This window comes from Corythoichthys intestinalis, chromosome 19, assembly GCF_030265065.1.
Source record: "Corythoichthys intestinalis isolate RoL2023-P3 chromosome 19, ASM3026506v1, whole genome shotgun sequence".
NCBI lineage: Eukaryota > Metazoa > Chordata > Actinopteri > Syngnathiformes > Syngnathidae > Corythoichthys > Corythoichthys intestinalis.
Window position 1 is genome coordinate 19,084,371 of NC_080413.1, and position 15,653 is coordinate 19,100,023.

The window sequence follows — 15,653 nt, forward strand, 5'->3', positions numbered from 1 at the left end:
CTGTCTTGAGCCTGGCAACTGCCTGCTGCAGTAACAACGCATAGAGCTGCCAGGCTTGCCCAAATGGGCATCCAAATCTAATAAAACCGCCATTTGGAGCCATAAAGTCACGTCTTATTGGATGTTTTTTGTCTGTGTCTATTAGTGGTCATTAGTGTTCTGCTTATAGTGCTGATAACATAACTTTCAAAACTTGATAGTGCAAGGAAACAGATTTGCTCATTTAGACCTGGGGGTGGAAGAAGCACGTGATGTCTCTGTCAGTCATCCATCTGTACTTTTCCAATATTTTTTATCCTGTTCAGGCTCATTGCATGGAATTAGTGGTCCGACAATGGCTTTTTGACAGATACCCGATGTTGTCCAACCACAAAAATCTGATGCCAAATATCAAACTGATATCGACATATGCGGTCGTGGACTTAACATATGGCGAATTGTATCGGTATACCCCACTGGAAGCTTTAATAATGATAAATGTAACAACTTCAAGGTTTTCCAAATGAACATTCCGTAAATAATAAGAGAACTTTAACTAAAGTGATAGAAAAAGTTCCAAAATAATGTCCTATATAAATAAAATGAAATGAGTCAAAATGCCTGTTACTACATAAAATTAATAATTCACAAGTAGCGATACACTAGTTACCCCAAAGAACCACTAGGGGGCGACAAAGCAACTAGATGCATTTTGCTTGGCTTTTGCACAGATTTTCAATTATAATTATGTGTTTTGTTACTTTTGTCAGTGACTATTTCTTGTGATGTTATGTGATGAGTTTATAATTCATTATTTTTCATTTATTGTTCATTTTATTTGTGCACCGTAAGTGATTTGGGTCTTTCCCTAAGTTAGAACATCTCAAGCAACTTTGTTTGGTGACATCTAGAGGTCACTGTAAGCACAGATGCTGTGGTAAACTGTTACCAGCCTATGCACAAAAGTTGCAGCCTTGCACATTAATTTATAACCCAACATTACGTACTGACGCCAAACCGATAGTGATACTTACCAATATTATTTCAATTGCTTTTACTGGCGGATATTATCAGACAACTCTACATGGGAAGTCTACCCTGACTTGATATGCTGCATTGCAGAAAAGCTAGTACATTTCAGTCTCTGGCACTGAGAAAGCCAGAACAACATGTTCTCAAACTGTGATATAACGCACGCTATAAACACACCTTATTGTAAAACTGCACTGCAACTTGGTAATGATGCGGTCGCAAACGACAGTCCTGTGACGTCCCATTCGAAAAATTGACCATCACCTCCTCAACCCTAAGATCAAGCAGCTGTCAGACTTCACTGTCATTCCAGTTTACAATCAATAATGAATACAACATAGAGCGCAGGTGTTAAACTGAAGGCTGAGGTGCTAGATCATTTATTGTGGCCCATGAAAGGAAGTCATTTGCATGTTTCTCACGAAAATAAAATATGAATAAAATTTCTTGAATGAAAGCTCAAGGATTGCAGAAATCAAGAGTTTAGGTTATATATTTTTGCTTTTAAAAATGAAATAATAAAGTAGAGATGTGACCAAAAACCTTCGGACAAAAATAGCTAAAATTGCATTTTCTGGTTAAAAGGCCGAAAGTTTACCACTGAAAAGTGTGAAGAATCCTAGTCCTCTTGTGATGACGTAATCAAAACAACGCGAGCTAATACATACAACGCTTACAGCCAATATGTCCACTGTTTGGAAGTATTTTGAGGTTTTGAAGAAATATATCAGTTATTAAATGAAGGAAAATGAAATAAATATGCTTCATCGCTGCTACACGCTCGTTCTGAAGTTGCTTTCTATGTCCCACGCCCCATTGAGTACAGTGCATTTGAGTTTGTGCGTGAGTAGTTAGGAGTTGATTTTACTGTTCTCTTGATTAAAGTAATATTTAAATGAATACATGTAAATTTGCTCTGGTTTAGTACAATACGTTTATAGCACGACCACTTCTTCTTTGTCACTTTTTATCCTTCTACACCCTCCTCTGCCAGTCGCTGTTTAATCCGGCTGGGAACGACTTCGCTCGGCTTTGTCACCGCTAAAACTCAGCGCACTTGCCTGGCTCTCGATTGATTCCACTTGTTGCACAAGAAAATGCCGTCTAATTTTGAGAGGTAGGAGAGATTGTAATAGCTTTGTAAAGAGTTTACTAGTTTTGGTAAAAAACGGAATAGCTTTTTGTTGTTGTTGATGTGAACTAGAGTTCCACACAAACGTACATCAAGATCTCAGTTAGCAATTGCAGGCGTGAGACCCATTTTTCGGGTGTCCCACACTTGCCATGAGTTGCAGTGCAAAATCTGACAGAACACACGGAATGCACCATCCTATGGAGTTCACGAATCGGCATCCTTCAAACTAAATGTCTCGATTCTCCGGTGTTGTAGAGCCAATGCCAAATCAAAGGGCATTAACAACAAGTAGCATCGGAGAACGCCCGATATCCAACTAATAACACAACCGACAAGACTCCAAGAGCCCCCATTGACGCTGAGGAGGCAGTACCCACATCCTCATTGCCCGGACAACAGTAACTCCCAAATCCTCCTGTCCAATCCACAAAAAGACAATAATCCCAAACACACCCTTCTTCTTCCTTCTTCACACCCTTCTTCCTGCCCACGGCATGCCCTGCGAGAGCTTTCAAAAGACTAACATTTAGATAACAACTGTGGCTTCTCAGAGACATTTCGATGTATCCGTTGTTTTGCTGACCCTGGATCCAGTATTGTCTTTACGTCGTCTGTTTTGCCTTGCTTTTTGATCACTGTCGACAAATAAATTGTCAACCTGTTTTCGGTGAGCCTTCTTTAAACCGTTCTAAATGAAGTCATGCCAAAGGGTTAACACCGGAGTGGACGCGTGGGGTTTGGCCTCGCCGGCTGACTTGCTGGGGCTGCGCCAGCGGGACGCCTACTGGTTCGGCTGTCGCGGTTCCGGCGGCTTGGCTTAATTGAATAGTTGTCGATTAATCGCGGCAGCCCTACTTGGCAGATTTAATGGCCCTCAGAAAGAAACCATAACCAGGATGTTATCCGTGACAAAGGCGAGTTTGACACCCCAGATATGGTTTTCAGATAAATCATTAGAAAATGAACGGTTGGGAACAACAAGATTGCTGCATTTTGGGCTGAAAGCAACATTCTGAGATTTCATGTAAAATGGCTTTTATTTTTACTACCCCCACCTGTCTGGCAATCAATATGGATGGATTTGAACAGCAGAGTTATGTCCGCTCGTCCTGACACGGCTGATGAGGTTGGCAGTGAAAAAATCTTGCCTTCTAGTAATATAGCCGCCACTAAATCTCACGTTCATTATGGGATGTCACATTGATGGAAGCGAGGTTGCGGCGGGTAGGGAGTGGAGTGAAAAAAAACATACCTTTCACTCTGACTTCTGCGTGGTGTGGTGAAGTGAGGCACACCCAAGAATTCCTTATGATCCCCGCAGACAAAAGCTTGGTCTGACGGCAGCTTTTTTGCCCGTTCTAGATGTAAACGTTCAGAAAATATATCGTCGGGAACAACAAAAAATCTCGCTTTGTCCAAATGCAGAGAATGTTAAATCAAGGTTGAAGTTGTTCCTCACCATCTGTGTGTGCTGGTAAAGGAGGCAACGTGGTGAGTGATGATGCCCTGAAAAGGCGCGCCCGTGTTCGTCCCAGCCCTATTTTGGTGTCCAGTGGGTCAGTGGGTGGTTTGGGAGATGACTTTGAAATGTCATCACAGCCTGGAATGGAAATTTTTCTATTCTGGAGTGTAAACAACACAAAGTTGTAAAGTCAGCATTAGTTTTTGGCCGGTGTAGAAGTTCCTATTTGGGTCAAAGATGGAAATAAAAATGTTACTTGAAATTAGGGGTGGGAATCTCAGGAAATCATTTTAAGATACAACTAATGAACAGTAAAACAAGCTATTTTCTTCTGTGAATTGGAACGAGTTTATCACTAGTAGACGTCCATGGCCGTTAGTAGCAGACAATGCCAGGCAATTAGTTCATTTTAGGGCCCGCTGGTTCCTTTTTTGTTCTTTTTAAAACTGTGAAACCTTTTAAAATGATATATCAATTCTTGGTGGGAGCATATTGACAACCGTTTGGGCTACAAAGCACAGTGGTACCTCTATATATGAAGTTAATTTATTCTAGGACTTTGTAAGTCAAAATGGTCATATGTTGAGCAGGATTTTCCCATAAGAATACATTATAATTCCAATAATTCATTCCACAGCCTGAAAACCTAAGTACACTAAATCCTTAATGAATACTGCTATTACTATTATAAATGGCAAATACAGCAAAAAAATAAAATAAATAAAAATCTGAATAATAATACAGTATAACAATAATAATTCCTGTATTAATTAGGGCTGTCAAACGATTAAAATTTTTAATCGAGTTAATTACAGCTTAAAAAGTAATTAATCATAATTAACCCTTGAGAGTCGAAGGACGCGCCGGCGCGTCCTCAGCGCACGTTGTCTTTGAAGCGCCCTCGCGTTTTAATTACGTCACCCACATGCCGTTGGTTGGTCTCGTTTTAAAGTGCGGAAGTTGCGGTTTACTCTCGTTGTTATTTGAAGTCAATCGACCAAATAAAACGTGAGATATTGTCATTTAAGTTTATAGTTTTATTGTCCTCTCAAAAAAACATTAAAACGCTGCATGGATCATTTGTTTATGTCTATATTTCCATCATTTCTTGTCCTTTCTCAAAACGGAAGCTCCATGAAAAAACCACAAATCAAACGAACCCTTTCGAAGTCACAGTGGAAGCACAAAATGCGTTTTTTTTTTTTTTTTTAATAAATATAACTGCCGTGCGAGGTTCCACCGAACGAGAGGGAGGAGTGTTCTGAAGCAGCGAGGTGGCGACCGACGGCCGTTTGAATCGAGCGAGCGAGCGACTTTGTGTGACTTTGAGAATGAACGGATAACTAAATTTAGCGCAAGCAATTGTGCTTTTTGATCAACTTGAGGAAGAGGATGGTCCAAATTCGTCATCATCGTCTTCTTCGGAAGAGTCCTCGAGTGAAGATAGTGACGGATTTGAACACGTGGGTGACGCCATCGACAAGCAGAGGTAAGCCAACTCACTTTTTTTTTTTCTAATGCTGAAAAAGTTTCTTTTGAAAGTTTCTTTTGATATTGCAAGACAAAGTTAATTTTGATGCAATATAAGTGTGTGTTTGTGTATATAATAATAAAATGTGCATATCAGATCAAAGTATAATTTGTGGTCTTCTTTCTATATGAAGATTAGGGATGTAGCACATATTCAGCTATGGTATTCTTTCTATTGTCATACATATAGATTTCCATTATTATTTATTTCTGTATATATTTTTATTTTATACTTTATTATTTTCATAAATACTGACTTTTTTTTCATGGACATTTATAGTGACAATGAAAGTAAAGTGAAATGAAAATGGAAGGGTGGAAAGAGGACCGACACCCCATGGAAGTGTGGGCTGTGTGATGTAGCCCTGTGTCTAATTCCAGGACGAAACTGCTTTTCGGAGTGGCATCCCTGAAAAAAAAATTAACTTGTTTATTGTAAATATTTTTGAAAATACTTTTTCCCCCAATGTTATATATATATTTTTTTTCCCCACAATCAGTCTTCTCAATTTGTGTATATAAATGTGTGTTCAAGAAGCTTGATTGTGTGTACATAGTTTTCATCAGGTGATGGGCCGCAATACCTAAACTCATAAAGAGATGGCCTCTTAACACTTTTTGTGTTAGATGGTATATTTTTTCACTGTTCTTCACTGTTTGGTCTGCTGTATATAACCTGTTTTGACTAGAGCATGTATAAAGGCAAAAAACGCCTATGGCTATACCTGTTGTTTATGTTGAATTGTCAAATATAAGACTATTTATTCTAATTTTTTTTGGTTGAATGTTCATCCTAACATGTTGAATAAATATTACAAAGTTTCAAAACGGTTCGTTATGCATGTTTGGTTGTCAATTGGACATCAATATTAAAAATTTTGACAAAACGATTTTGGAATTTTTGGTCTTTTTGGGCCCAAAATGATGATTTATAATTGGTCAGTGAAGGAAACAACAGTTTGGACATGAAGTTCAAGGTCTCACAAAAAAAGGGACCAAACCAGGCCATCGTAAACAATTCTTTCTTTGAAATATAAAGGCAACTTCAAAGGCATGCAAAATCAGACAAAATAGGCCCAGACCTTAAAGGGTTAATCGCAATTCAAACCATCTATAAAATATGCCATATTTTTCTGTAAATTATTGTTGGAATGGAAAGATAAGACACAAGACGGATATATACAGTGCCTTGCAAAAGTATTCGGCCCCCTTAAATCTTGCAACCTTTCGCCACATTTCAGGCTTCAAACATAAAGATATGAAATTTAATTTTTTTGTCAAGAATCAACAACAAGTGGGACACAATCGTGAAGTGGAACAACATTTATTGGATAATTTAAACTTTTTTAACAAATAAAAAACTGAAAAGTGGGGCATGCAATATTATTCGGCCCCTTTACTTTCAGTGCAGCAAACTCACTCCAGAAGTTCAGTGAGGATCTCTGAATGATCCAATGTTGTCCTAAATGACCGATGATGATAAATAGAATCCACCTGTGTGTAATCAAGTCTCCGTATAAATGCACCTGCTCTGTGATAGTCTCAGGGTTCTGTTTAAAGTGCAGAGAGCATTATGAAAACCAAGGAACACACCAAGCAGGTCCGAGATACTGTTGTGGAGAAGTTTAAAGTCGGATTTGGATACAAAAAGATTTCCCAAGCTTTAAACATCTCAAGGAGCACTGTGCAAGCCATCATATTGAAATGGAAGGAGCATCAGACCACTGCAAATCTACCAAGACCCGGCCGTCCTTCCAAACTTTCTTCTCAAACAAGAAGAAAACTGATCAGAGATGCAGCCAAGAGGCCCATGATCACTCTGGATGAACTGCAGAGATCTACAGCTGAGGTGGGAGAGTCTGTCCATAGGACAACAATCAGTCGTACATTGCACAAATCTGGCCTTTTTGGAAGAGTGACAAGAAGAAAGCCATTTATCAAAGATATCCATAAAAAGTCTCGTTTAAAGTTTGCCACAGGCCACCTGGGAGACACACCAAACATGTGGAAGAAGCTGCTCTGGTCAGATGAGACCAAAATTGAACTTTTTGGCCACAATGCAAAACGATATGTTTGGCGTAAAAGCAACACAGCTCATCACCCTGAACACACCATCCCCACTGTCAAACATGGTGGTGGCAGCATCTAGGTTTGGGCCTGCTTTTCTTCAGCAGGGACAGGGAAGATGGTTAAAATTGACGGGAAGATGGATGCAGCCAAATACAGGAACATTCTGGAAGAAAACCTGTTGGTATCTGCACAAGACCTGAGACTGGGACGGAGATTTATCTTCCAACAGGACAACGATCCAAAACATAAAGCCAAATCTACAATGGAATGGTTCAAAAATAAACGTATCCAGGTGTTAGAATGGCCAAGTCAAAGTCCAGACCTGAATCCAATCGAGAATCTGTGGAAAGAGCTGATGACTGCTGTTCACAAACACTCTCCATCCAACCTCACTGAGCTCGAGCTGTTTTGCAAGGAAGAATGGGCAAGAATGTCAGTCTCTCGATGTGCAAAACTGATAGAAACATACCCCAAGCGACTTGCAGCTGTAATTGGAGCAAAAGGTGGCGCTACAAAGTATTAACGCAAGGGGGCCGAATAATATTGCATGCCCCACTTTTCAGTTTTTTATTTGTTAAAAAAGTTTAAATAATCCAATAAATTTTGTTCCACTTCACGATTGTGTCCCACTTGTTGTTGATTCTTGACAAAAAATTAAAATTTTATATCTTTGTTTGAAGCCTGAAATGTGGCTAAATGTTGCAAGGTTCAAGGGGGCCGAATACTTTTGCAAGGCACTGTACATTCAACATATGGTACATAAGTACAGTATTTATTATAACAATAAATCAACAAGATGACATTAACATTATTAACATTCTCTTAAAGTGATCCATGGATAGAAAGAATTGTAGTTCTTAAAAGATAAATGTTAGTACAAGTTATAGAAATTTTATATTAAAACCCCTCTTAATGTTTTTGTTTTATTAAAATTTGTAAAATTTTCAATCAAAAAATAAACTTGTAGCTCACCATTGTTGATGTCAATAATTACACCATGCTCACTCATGGTACTAACCAATAAAATCAGTTGGACCCAAGCGCCAGCAGAGGGCGCCAAACACCAAAAAACAAGTAACAAGCGGGCATTACACTGTACTGTCATTTTAATCTGTTTGAGCGGGGCATGTGCGTTAATTGCGTCAAATATTTTAACGTGATTAATTTAAAAAATTAATTACCGCCCTTTAACGCGATAATTTTGACAGCCCTAGTAATGTAACAAACCGGATTCAAATGTAGCAGACGTGTTTTGCGTGCTGGACCTGAACGCACCGCGTGGCTGACGTAATGGAGTAAGAAAGGTGCGGTGGCGATTTTACTTTCTCTTTTAATGTTTTGTTATTGGCGTGTTGTGTTGCACAGGTTCCAATATACAGTACTGTGCACAGTACTGTAAATGATTAAAAACCTGACAAAGCTGGCGATTTCTTTGGCGATGTTACCATAATAATACCGTAATTTTTGGACTATAAGGCGCACCGGACTATAAGCCACAACCCACCAAATTTGACACGAAAGCGGCATTTGTTCATACATAAACCGCACTGGACTAGAAGCTGCAGCAGTCCTCATGATGATGATAAATGACTAGACCCAAACAAAGAAAAATTGAAAAATAACGTTTAAAAGGGCAAATATATCCAAAAAAAAATATCTCAACCACTCCTTGTTGTCTGCGATTTCTGCATCGCGACCCTTGTTATATCACTGTTTCACCCATAAAATCCCCCAAAAATCCGACTGTAGCCGTTCACAGCTGTGTCTTGACACTCGGTGATACATGCTACATGGAGTTTTTGAATCGAAACAAGGTCGGTACGCGATATCTCGTTAAAATTGTGGCGTCTTTAATTCTGCTCTTGCGTGCTCTCGCCTCCAGTTAAGGTTTTGCTGTTTAAAAAAATGTTTTTTTTAAAAAAATGCCCTCCTGTTCAAAATTTTTCTTCCCCCAGAAAATTGAGATTTTAAGCTTTCCAATGATGCAGGGCCGGCCCAGGCCATTTGGGGGCCCTAAGAAAAATAATGCCAAGGGGCCCATATTTTTGGCCCACCATTTCGTCATAATCCAACCCATACGTCCATATTTTATATATTAATCAGATTTTGTTGCACTGCATACTTCAAACTTCTCACCCCAAATGATTGTCAGTACCTACAGTAGATGGTGCCAAACCATTTTCCAAAAGAGGAAAAGAAAGAAGTTAATGAAGAACTTTTATTTTTTAAGCTTGTAATCAAGTATCAAAACTCACAAAAGTCAAATAAAGCAAACTGTAGTAAACGGATGTTTGCATAGATAAACGGCAATGCGCGCCACATTATTCACGATGCTCTATTAACAACGTAAAAAATGATGTTGCCAGATTGGGGGGCCCCCTAGTGGTCAGGGGCCCTAAGCAGCTGCATAGTCTGTGTATAGGCTGGGCCGGCCTTGCAATGATGTATCACACATGCGTATCGGACAGTTTTGAAATTTGGCCAAATTGGGGGTCTCAGAGCTGAGCTTCAAGTCGCCTGAGTGTTTTCCACCATATACAATGGAAAAACACCTCTTTAAAAGTTGAAATAGTGCCTGTGCATTTTTTTGTGTAATAGTACCGTTTCTTCTTCACAAATCTACTCAATGTAAAAATTATGGCTTAGTTAAACTACTCTTAAAAGTACATTCTTCTCAAAAAGTTACTGAAGTAAATGCAAATGTAATGGAGTAACTGTAAGGTGCGTTACAACCCACCTCTGGTTAGTTTAGCGCAAGAAAACACTTGCTTTGTGATGGTAGGACCTATCAAGACGCCCGAACTGGCAAGGTGATCTGAGTCGAGTGTTAATTTTTTTACCCACTCCCCTATACTCCTGTTGCATTATTCAACCTCGCTGTTCATCAATAGTGAGGTGTGAGCTTACTCACATGCTCCAGTGGAGATAGGCGAGTCCCTGAATTTGGCCGGGAGTCTCCGACATAGAAATTCTGAGAATGGAGACTGTGAAGTTCAAAAACAAAAGTTTAAATGTGAGTGAGGTGGATTTTAAGACAGAAATAATGGCTGAAGGCAAACCTGAAGGTAGAGGAAGGTCTGTTGCTGTGGTCTGCACGAACAGAACTTCTTGGAAAAAGCTGCCTGTTCGCATCCTGGGGGGTGTATGGCCTCTGGGTGGACTGAGCTCTGAGGATCCTTCTCGCTTCGCCCACTATCTCAGCACTCGTCCTCAATGAGGGGTGCCTCCTTGGTAGAAAAGGCCCACACAGCTCGTATTTTCTCTCCATGGAGCCCATTTGGCTGCCGTGACGTCGGCTCAGCTTACGAATTAACTCAGTTTTGCATGATTAAAATTTCCTATTGTATTTACGTTCCAAGCATGGTTTGATCAAGGGAGAAGGGTTGGTTTTGTGTTGAAAATGACAACGCCGAGCGAACGAGGAGTCCTGCGCTGCTTCCTGCGTCTCCATGGCGACCACATGTTGCTGTGGTTGCGAACACAACAAACACGGAGAATCCGCTCCGAAACGACGGTAAAGTAGAATGAAAATTAAAGAATATAAAATCAGTGTAAGAAGAACATTGAAAACCTACTGTTCATACCGAGGAAACTCCACCATGTTCCTGGCGTTACGTTAAAAAAAACAACAACAAAAAAACTGTCTTGCAGTTAACAACAACAAAGGCACATGAATACAAATCTACAATATTATCCAAATTCCGCTGAATAAATAGCATTTTCATATACATAAAATTCCATTTGCAAAAATTTAGAGGATAATCCAGGTGTTTATTCTGTGTTGCGCTGTAGCCAGACCTTGGTTTCAATGGCGCTTACGTCATCATTAGTCGGCGGTTATGGACTACGTCATCACACGCGACCAGGACTTGTGATAACAAGTTTCAGTAGTGAAACAGCGGTGATAAAATGACAAATAAATCAAAATTGTAGACTTATATGAACAATATATAAGAAACAAGACAGAGACGAGTAGTAAGTGTGCGATTATAACATTGCCCAAGTTTTAGTAGGCATTATTTGAACTAAAATTGAATATAACTGCATTGCAGGGTACTGAGGTTTTATTTTTATTTGTATTTTTTTACTTTGTCTTATTTAGCTACATGAGACGGTAATGCTCCTTTAAATCAATTTTAGGACTCTAATTGTTTTGTAAAACTCGATGTCAATGTTTTTTTGAAATGCTGGATACAATAAAGTATTCCTAACTGAAAGATGTTAATTTCCAGAAAACATGTTATTACAATACAACAACATCATTAGTATGAACAGATAGAGATTATGTAAATGAAAAAAAGTACAACTACTGAAATATTCGCTATACATCGGCATGTTCCATCATTTTCCAGAGGTTTTATAAATGTCAAGTTGACATATGCCGGTATGAGATTCTGACAGTTTGATAACCTTAAGCACAAATATCATGGTATTGCAATTACAGCACTAAAATGTGTTACTTTGAGATATCTGGGTTAAAAAAAAAACTCAATTGAACAGGATTTTTATTTTTTAAAACATATTGGCAAATTGCAACAAAGGTATAATGTTAAGTTAAATCAAAAAACAAGTATTCTAAGTAAAATTAAAATAAACGCAGTCCTTTAGGTGAGCCACAGTTTACCATTATTATCAGAAAAAGAAAAAAAATTCCATAAAAAGCATGTGTGTATGTCTCATATCAAGTTTACATTATATACACACTCTTTCTCAACACAGTTGCCATAGAGAAAAAAAACACCTTTTACCACAGCTAGACATACTAAACACGCTGGAGTTAACTCATATCTGGTGGGAAACGTTCATGATAGTGTTTACTAACCTTTAATGTCTTATAAATATGAAATCATATTGGAGGTATTGCCTCCTCGGCAGCCACCCTCCGCAAACATGTTTTACATGTCATTTGGCCCTCGTACTCTAAGTTGCGGCCGTCTGTAACTTTTCTGTAGCCGAAGTATTCCCATACCAGCAATTTCGTTTTATTCAATGGGGGGAAAAAATTCAGGAGTTTCATCTCCTCCAGTCATCGTGTAGCACAGCTGACTCGCTGACACTGCGCAACAACCAGTGGGGGAGGGTTGAGCCTTGCAGCAGTAAGCGAGGGATTTTTCCCAGCATTTTTGGGACATAATTAATAGCTAATACCGTAGGGACTAGAGGTGTGCGAAATTTCCGATTCTTAGATTATTCGCGATTCGGCCATGGAAGATTCGAGAATGATTCACAAACATCCAAATTCCGATTATTGAAATATGTCAAGTAAAGCGGGACTAAAACACAGCGTGGTCTTTGGGACGCAATGAGGAACTGACTGAGAGTAAACGTCATGCTTGTCATTACTTGGGTAATGACAATGCTCAACTCATGGCTCTGGCTCAACCCATGCCGCCAGATAAAAAAACTGTAATACCTGACTTGGCGACAGCTGCTACAAAGTACGGCCACATAATGCTACGGTAGATATCACATGTATAAAGAACAAGATGCGAAATGACAGACTCGGCGACGTTAGCAGCACATGTTTAGAAAACTAGATGCGAAATGAAAGACTTGCTAGCGTTGGTAAAATGACGCCATCTTAAGCAGTCAACTTCCTTAGAAGGCTGTTGTAGCGAACCTTTCAAACGAACCTAATTAACCTTTTATCTAAAATACTCCTAAATCGGCAAAATCTTGACTTGAATCTATCTTTAAAACAGTTTTAAAACTTTCACATGTCGAAAGTAGACAGAAGGGAAATTATGGAATAACGGGAGCAATTTTAACAACTTTAACAAATGAGTCACAACATTAAATTAATTGAATGTACTGTAGTTTAAAGCTGCTGATACAGAATTGGGAATTGAGTATTTTATTTACTGTTTGGAACTGTTAACTTGATACTGAAATAGTCGTTTATTTAAGCCTGAGAGGCTTTTTGTACAATTTTTGTAACTAATGTACAAAACATTAAAAGCAGCCAATAGCTTGGGGGAGGGGGGGTTATCATTAATCAATTTATAATCGAATCGTAGCCTCTGAATCGTAATCGAATCGTTTGGTGCCCAAAGATTCCCACCTCTAGTAGGGACGGTATGACGGAAAATTTTGCTGCTGCCCCTTTTATGTTTCGAATATATTGGAAAATTTAGGACTAAACTAAAAAGTGAATATCAAACAGAAATACATGTCATATAGTAATCTATTTATGAAAGCATTGTAATATTTACCATGACTATATAAATTTATTGTTGAAAATAATAAAAGATCATGAAAGAGAATTGCTTTTTTTAAAATCAGACAAATAAACCACTTTTTAAATTTAAAATTAAATCACTTTCCCGTTTAGTATGTCGAGTTGTCCCGTGTTGAATCGGCAATACGTATGACACACACACACAAAGTCTAGACACAAAATGGCATTGTACTTACATGTTGAGTTTTTTTTCCCTCTTCTGGTCAATTTTGATCCTGGGTGCAAGTCATAATGCAACACAACAACCATTTGTCAAGTTACGTAGTAAGTATGTCAAATTTAAATTACCCTGCATTAACTCCAAAAAACACATTTATCCACCTCGTGCCCTGTCTTTCCCTCATCTGGATACACTGATCGCTTTAAAACACCATCAGTTGTTTTGTTTATGATTTTTTTTTTCTTCCTTGCACTGAATTATACATCTGAACTATCTTGTCAGATTTAAATAGCAGGACATGCTTTCGTCTCTTGGATACAGTGAACCTGATTGGCCAAATGTTTCGCCAATCACAGGGAGTTATCTTGCTCTCTAACAACCTATCGGAAAGGGGTGAGATGCCATTCACCGACAGACCTGTACTAAACTTGTCAATCATGTGGGGATGACTAAAGTGGTGCTTGAGAAGACGAAGCACTGTTAACGTCACGGTTAACCGTTTACGTCACGAAGGAAGGTGACACGTCTCCTTGGAAACTAGTAAGGGGCTCAGATAGTGCTTGGGCTTCAGTATGCCCGGATCACCTTAGGAGAACTGTGAAGTCAATATAATAACCACTACACCGTAGGGCCTACTTTATTTCAATATCTTAGCTATAATACACCCAGTTCAAATGGGTTGGACGTTTATCGCTGTCAGTGGCAGCCAATGAGTTAATATTCTAGTGGTTTACTGATTGTTGCACTTATTTTTATGTGGAAAAATCGTGGTAGACGGCTCACACGTGCCTTAACAAAGCATGATAGCAAAGCCACATGTTTGAATGTCCGTGAACATAAACACACTGATGTACACACGCTAAAAAGCCCATAGACATATGCAACACAGATGGGATGGTTGAGTGTGCAGACTAGGGAAAAAAAAGTGGGGAAAAAGAAAGCACAGCAAGTTTGAAAAACAACAAACCATGGTTGGGAGACCTGGCATTGTGGCAGAGAGTTGATACAAAAAAACAAGTGTTTAGAAGAACAGTACAAGGACAACTACTGTTATATGCAGTGTTGTCACAGATTACTTAAAAAAATAATTTAATTACTGATTACACCTCAAAAAAGTAATCAAGTTACTTTACTGATTACTTTATTATCAAAGTAACTAAGTTACTTTAAAAGTAACTTATCAGTTACTTTTTACCAATTTTTCTCCTTTTGCTGCCTCAACATAAAAATGACAACAAAAAATGTCATCACATGTAATTGAATTTTTCCACATAAGGCTTAATATTTGAGTTAGCGGGGGTTTAATTAGTCGATGGAGTTGATTTCAGCCACCATTGACTCGCGCTAGCTTAGCCATCCCGGAGCCCTGAAACTAACAAATAACTGACAAACTGCACGGAATTTGTTCAAATTAACTCCATCGACTAAATAAACTCCCACTAACTCCAAGATAAGCCTAATGTCAAAAATTCTGAACTTCCCCTTTAAAATAAAGACCTAGCTGTTAAAATATTGTCTATAAAAGTTGTAAAGCAATAAAACAAACAACAAAAATTAATGAAATGAACAAGATTCCTACAACGTATTTCATAATGGGTCAAAATCATTTTTCGAGCAGATCATTTGACTAGCACCTAAGACACTAGCTTTTGCTTTGCTAAGCCAAAACTACACCTGTGGAGGCAAGATGGATGTTTTGAATTTCTGTAAACCTAAGCTTTCAAACGCAACCAACAACAACTGAGCTTTAACAGTTTTATATATGTGTATATATACAGTATTGGCCAAAAGTTTGGCGACACCTGGATACTTTGAAGAATGTAGAATATAAAACCTGTTTTCAGTTATTTCACTTTTTTTGGCCATTCCACATCTTAGTTCATAGTTTTGATGTGTTCAGAGAGGATTTACAATAGTAGTGAAAATATATAAAACGTAAAAATGTTTAGGTGTGTCCAAAGTTTTGACTTTTGTTTGTCATCAACATGCTTTACCCCCAGCCCCACAAAAGTAAAACTCCGCCTATGGTTACAAACACTGACAATAA

The 15,653-nt window shown here is 38.6% G+C and overlaps 1 protein-coding gene across 2 annotated transcripts in view; it reads right to left on the minus strand.

Annotated features, from left to right (window-relative positions):
* The window catches only part of armc2 (armadillo repeat containing 2), a 36,552-nt gene extending 25,056 nt beyond the window's left edge, over positions 1-11,496 (minus strand). Inside the window, exons 1-4 of one of the 2 annotated variants that reach the window (XM_057823215.1) lie at positions 10,268-10,516; positions 10,120-10,192; positions 3,606-3,768; positions 3,399-3,504 (exon numbers count right to left, since the gene is read on the minus strand). In XM_057823215.1, coding sequence (XP_057679198.1) covers positions 3,399-3,504; positions 3,606-3,768; positions 10,120-10,192; positions 10,268-10,485 — 560 coding nt within the window. In that variant the 5' untranslated portion in view covers positions 10,486-10,516. Of the gene's footprint in view, positions 1-3,398; positions 3,505-3,605; positions 3,769-10,119; positions 10,193-10,267 lie in introns of both variants that reach the window. The other variant, XM_057823214.1, reaches the window with a different exon arrangement.
* Positions 11,497-15,653: the final 4,157 nt, after the last annotated feature.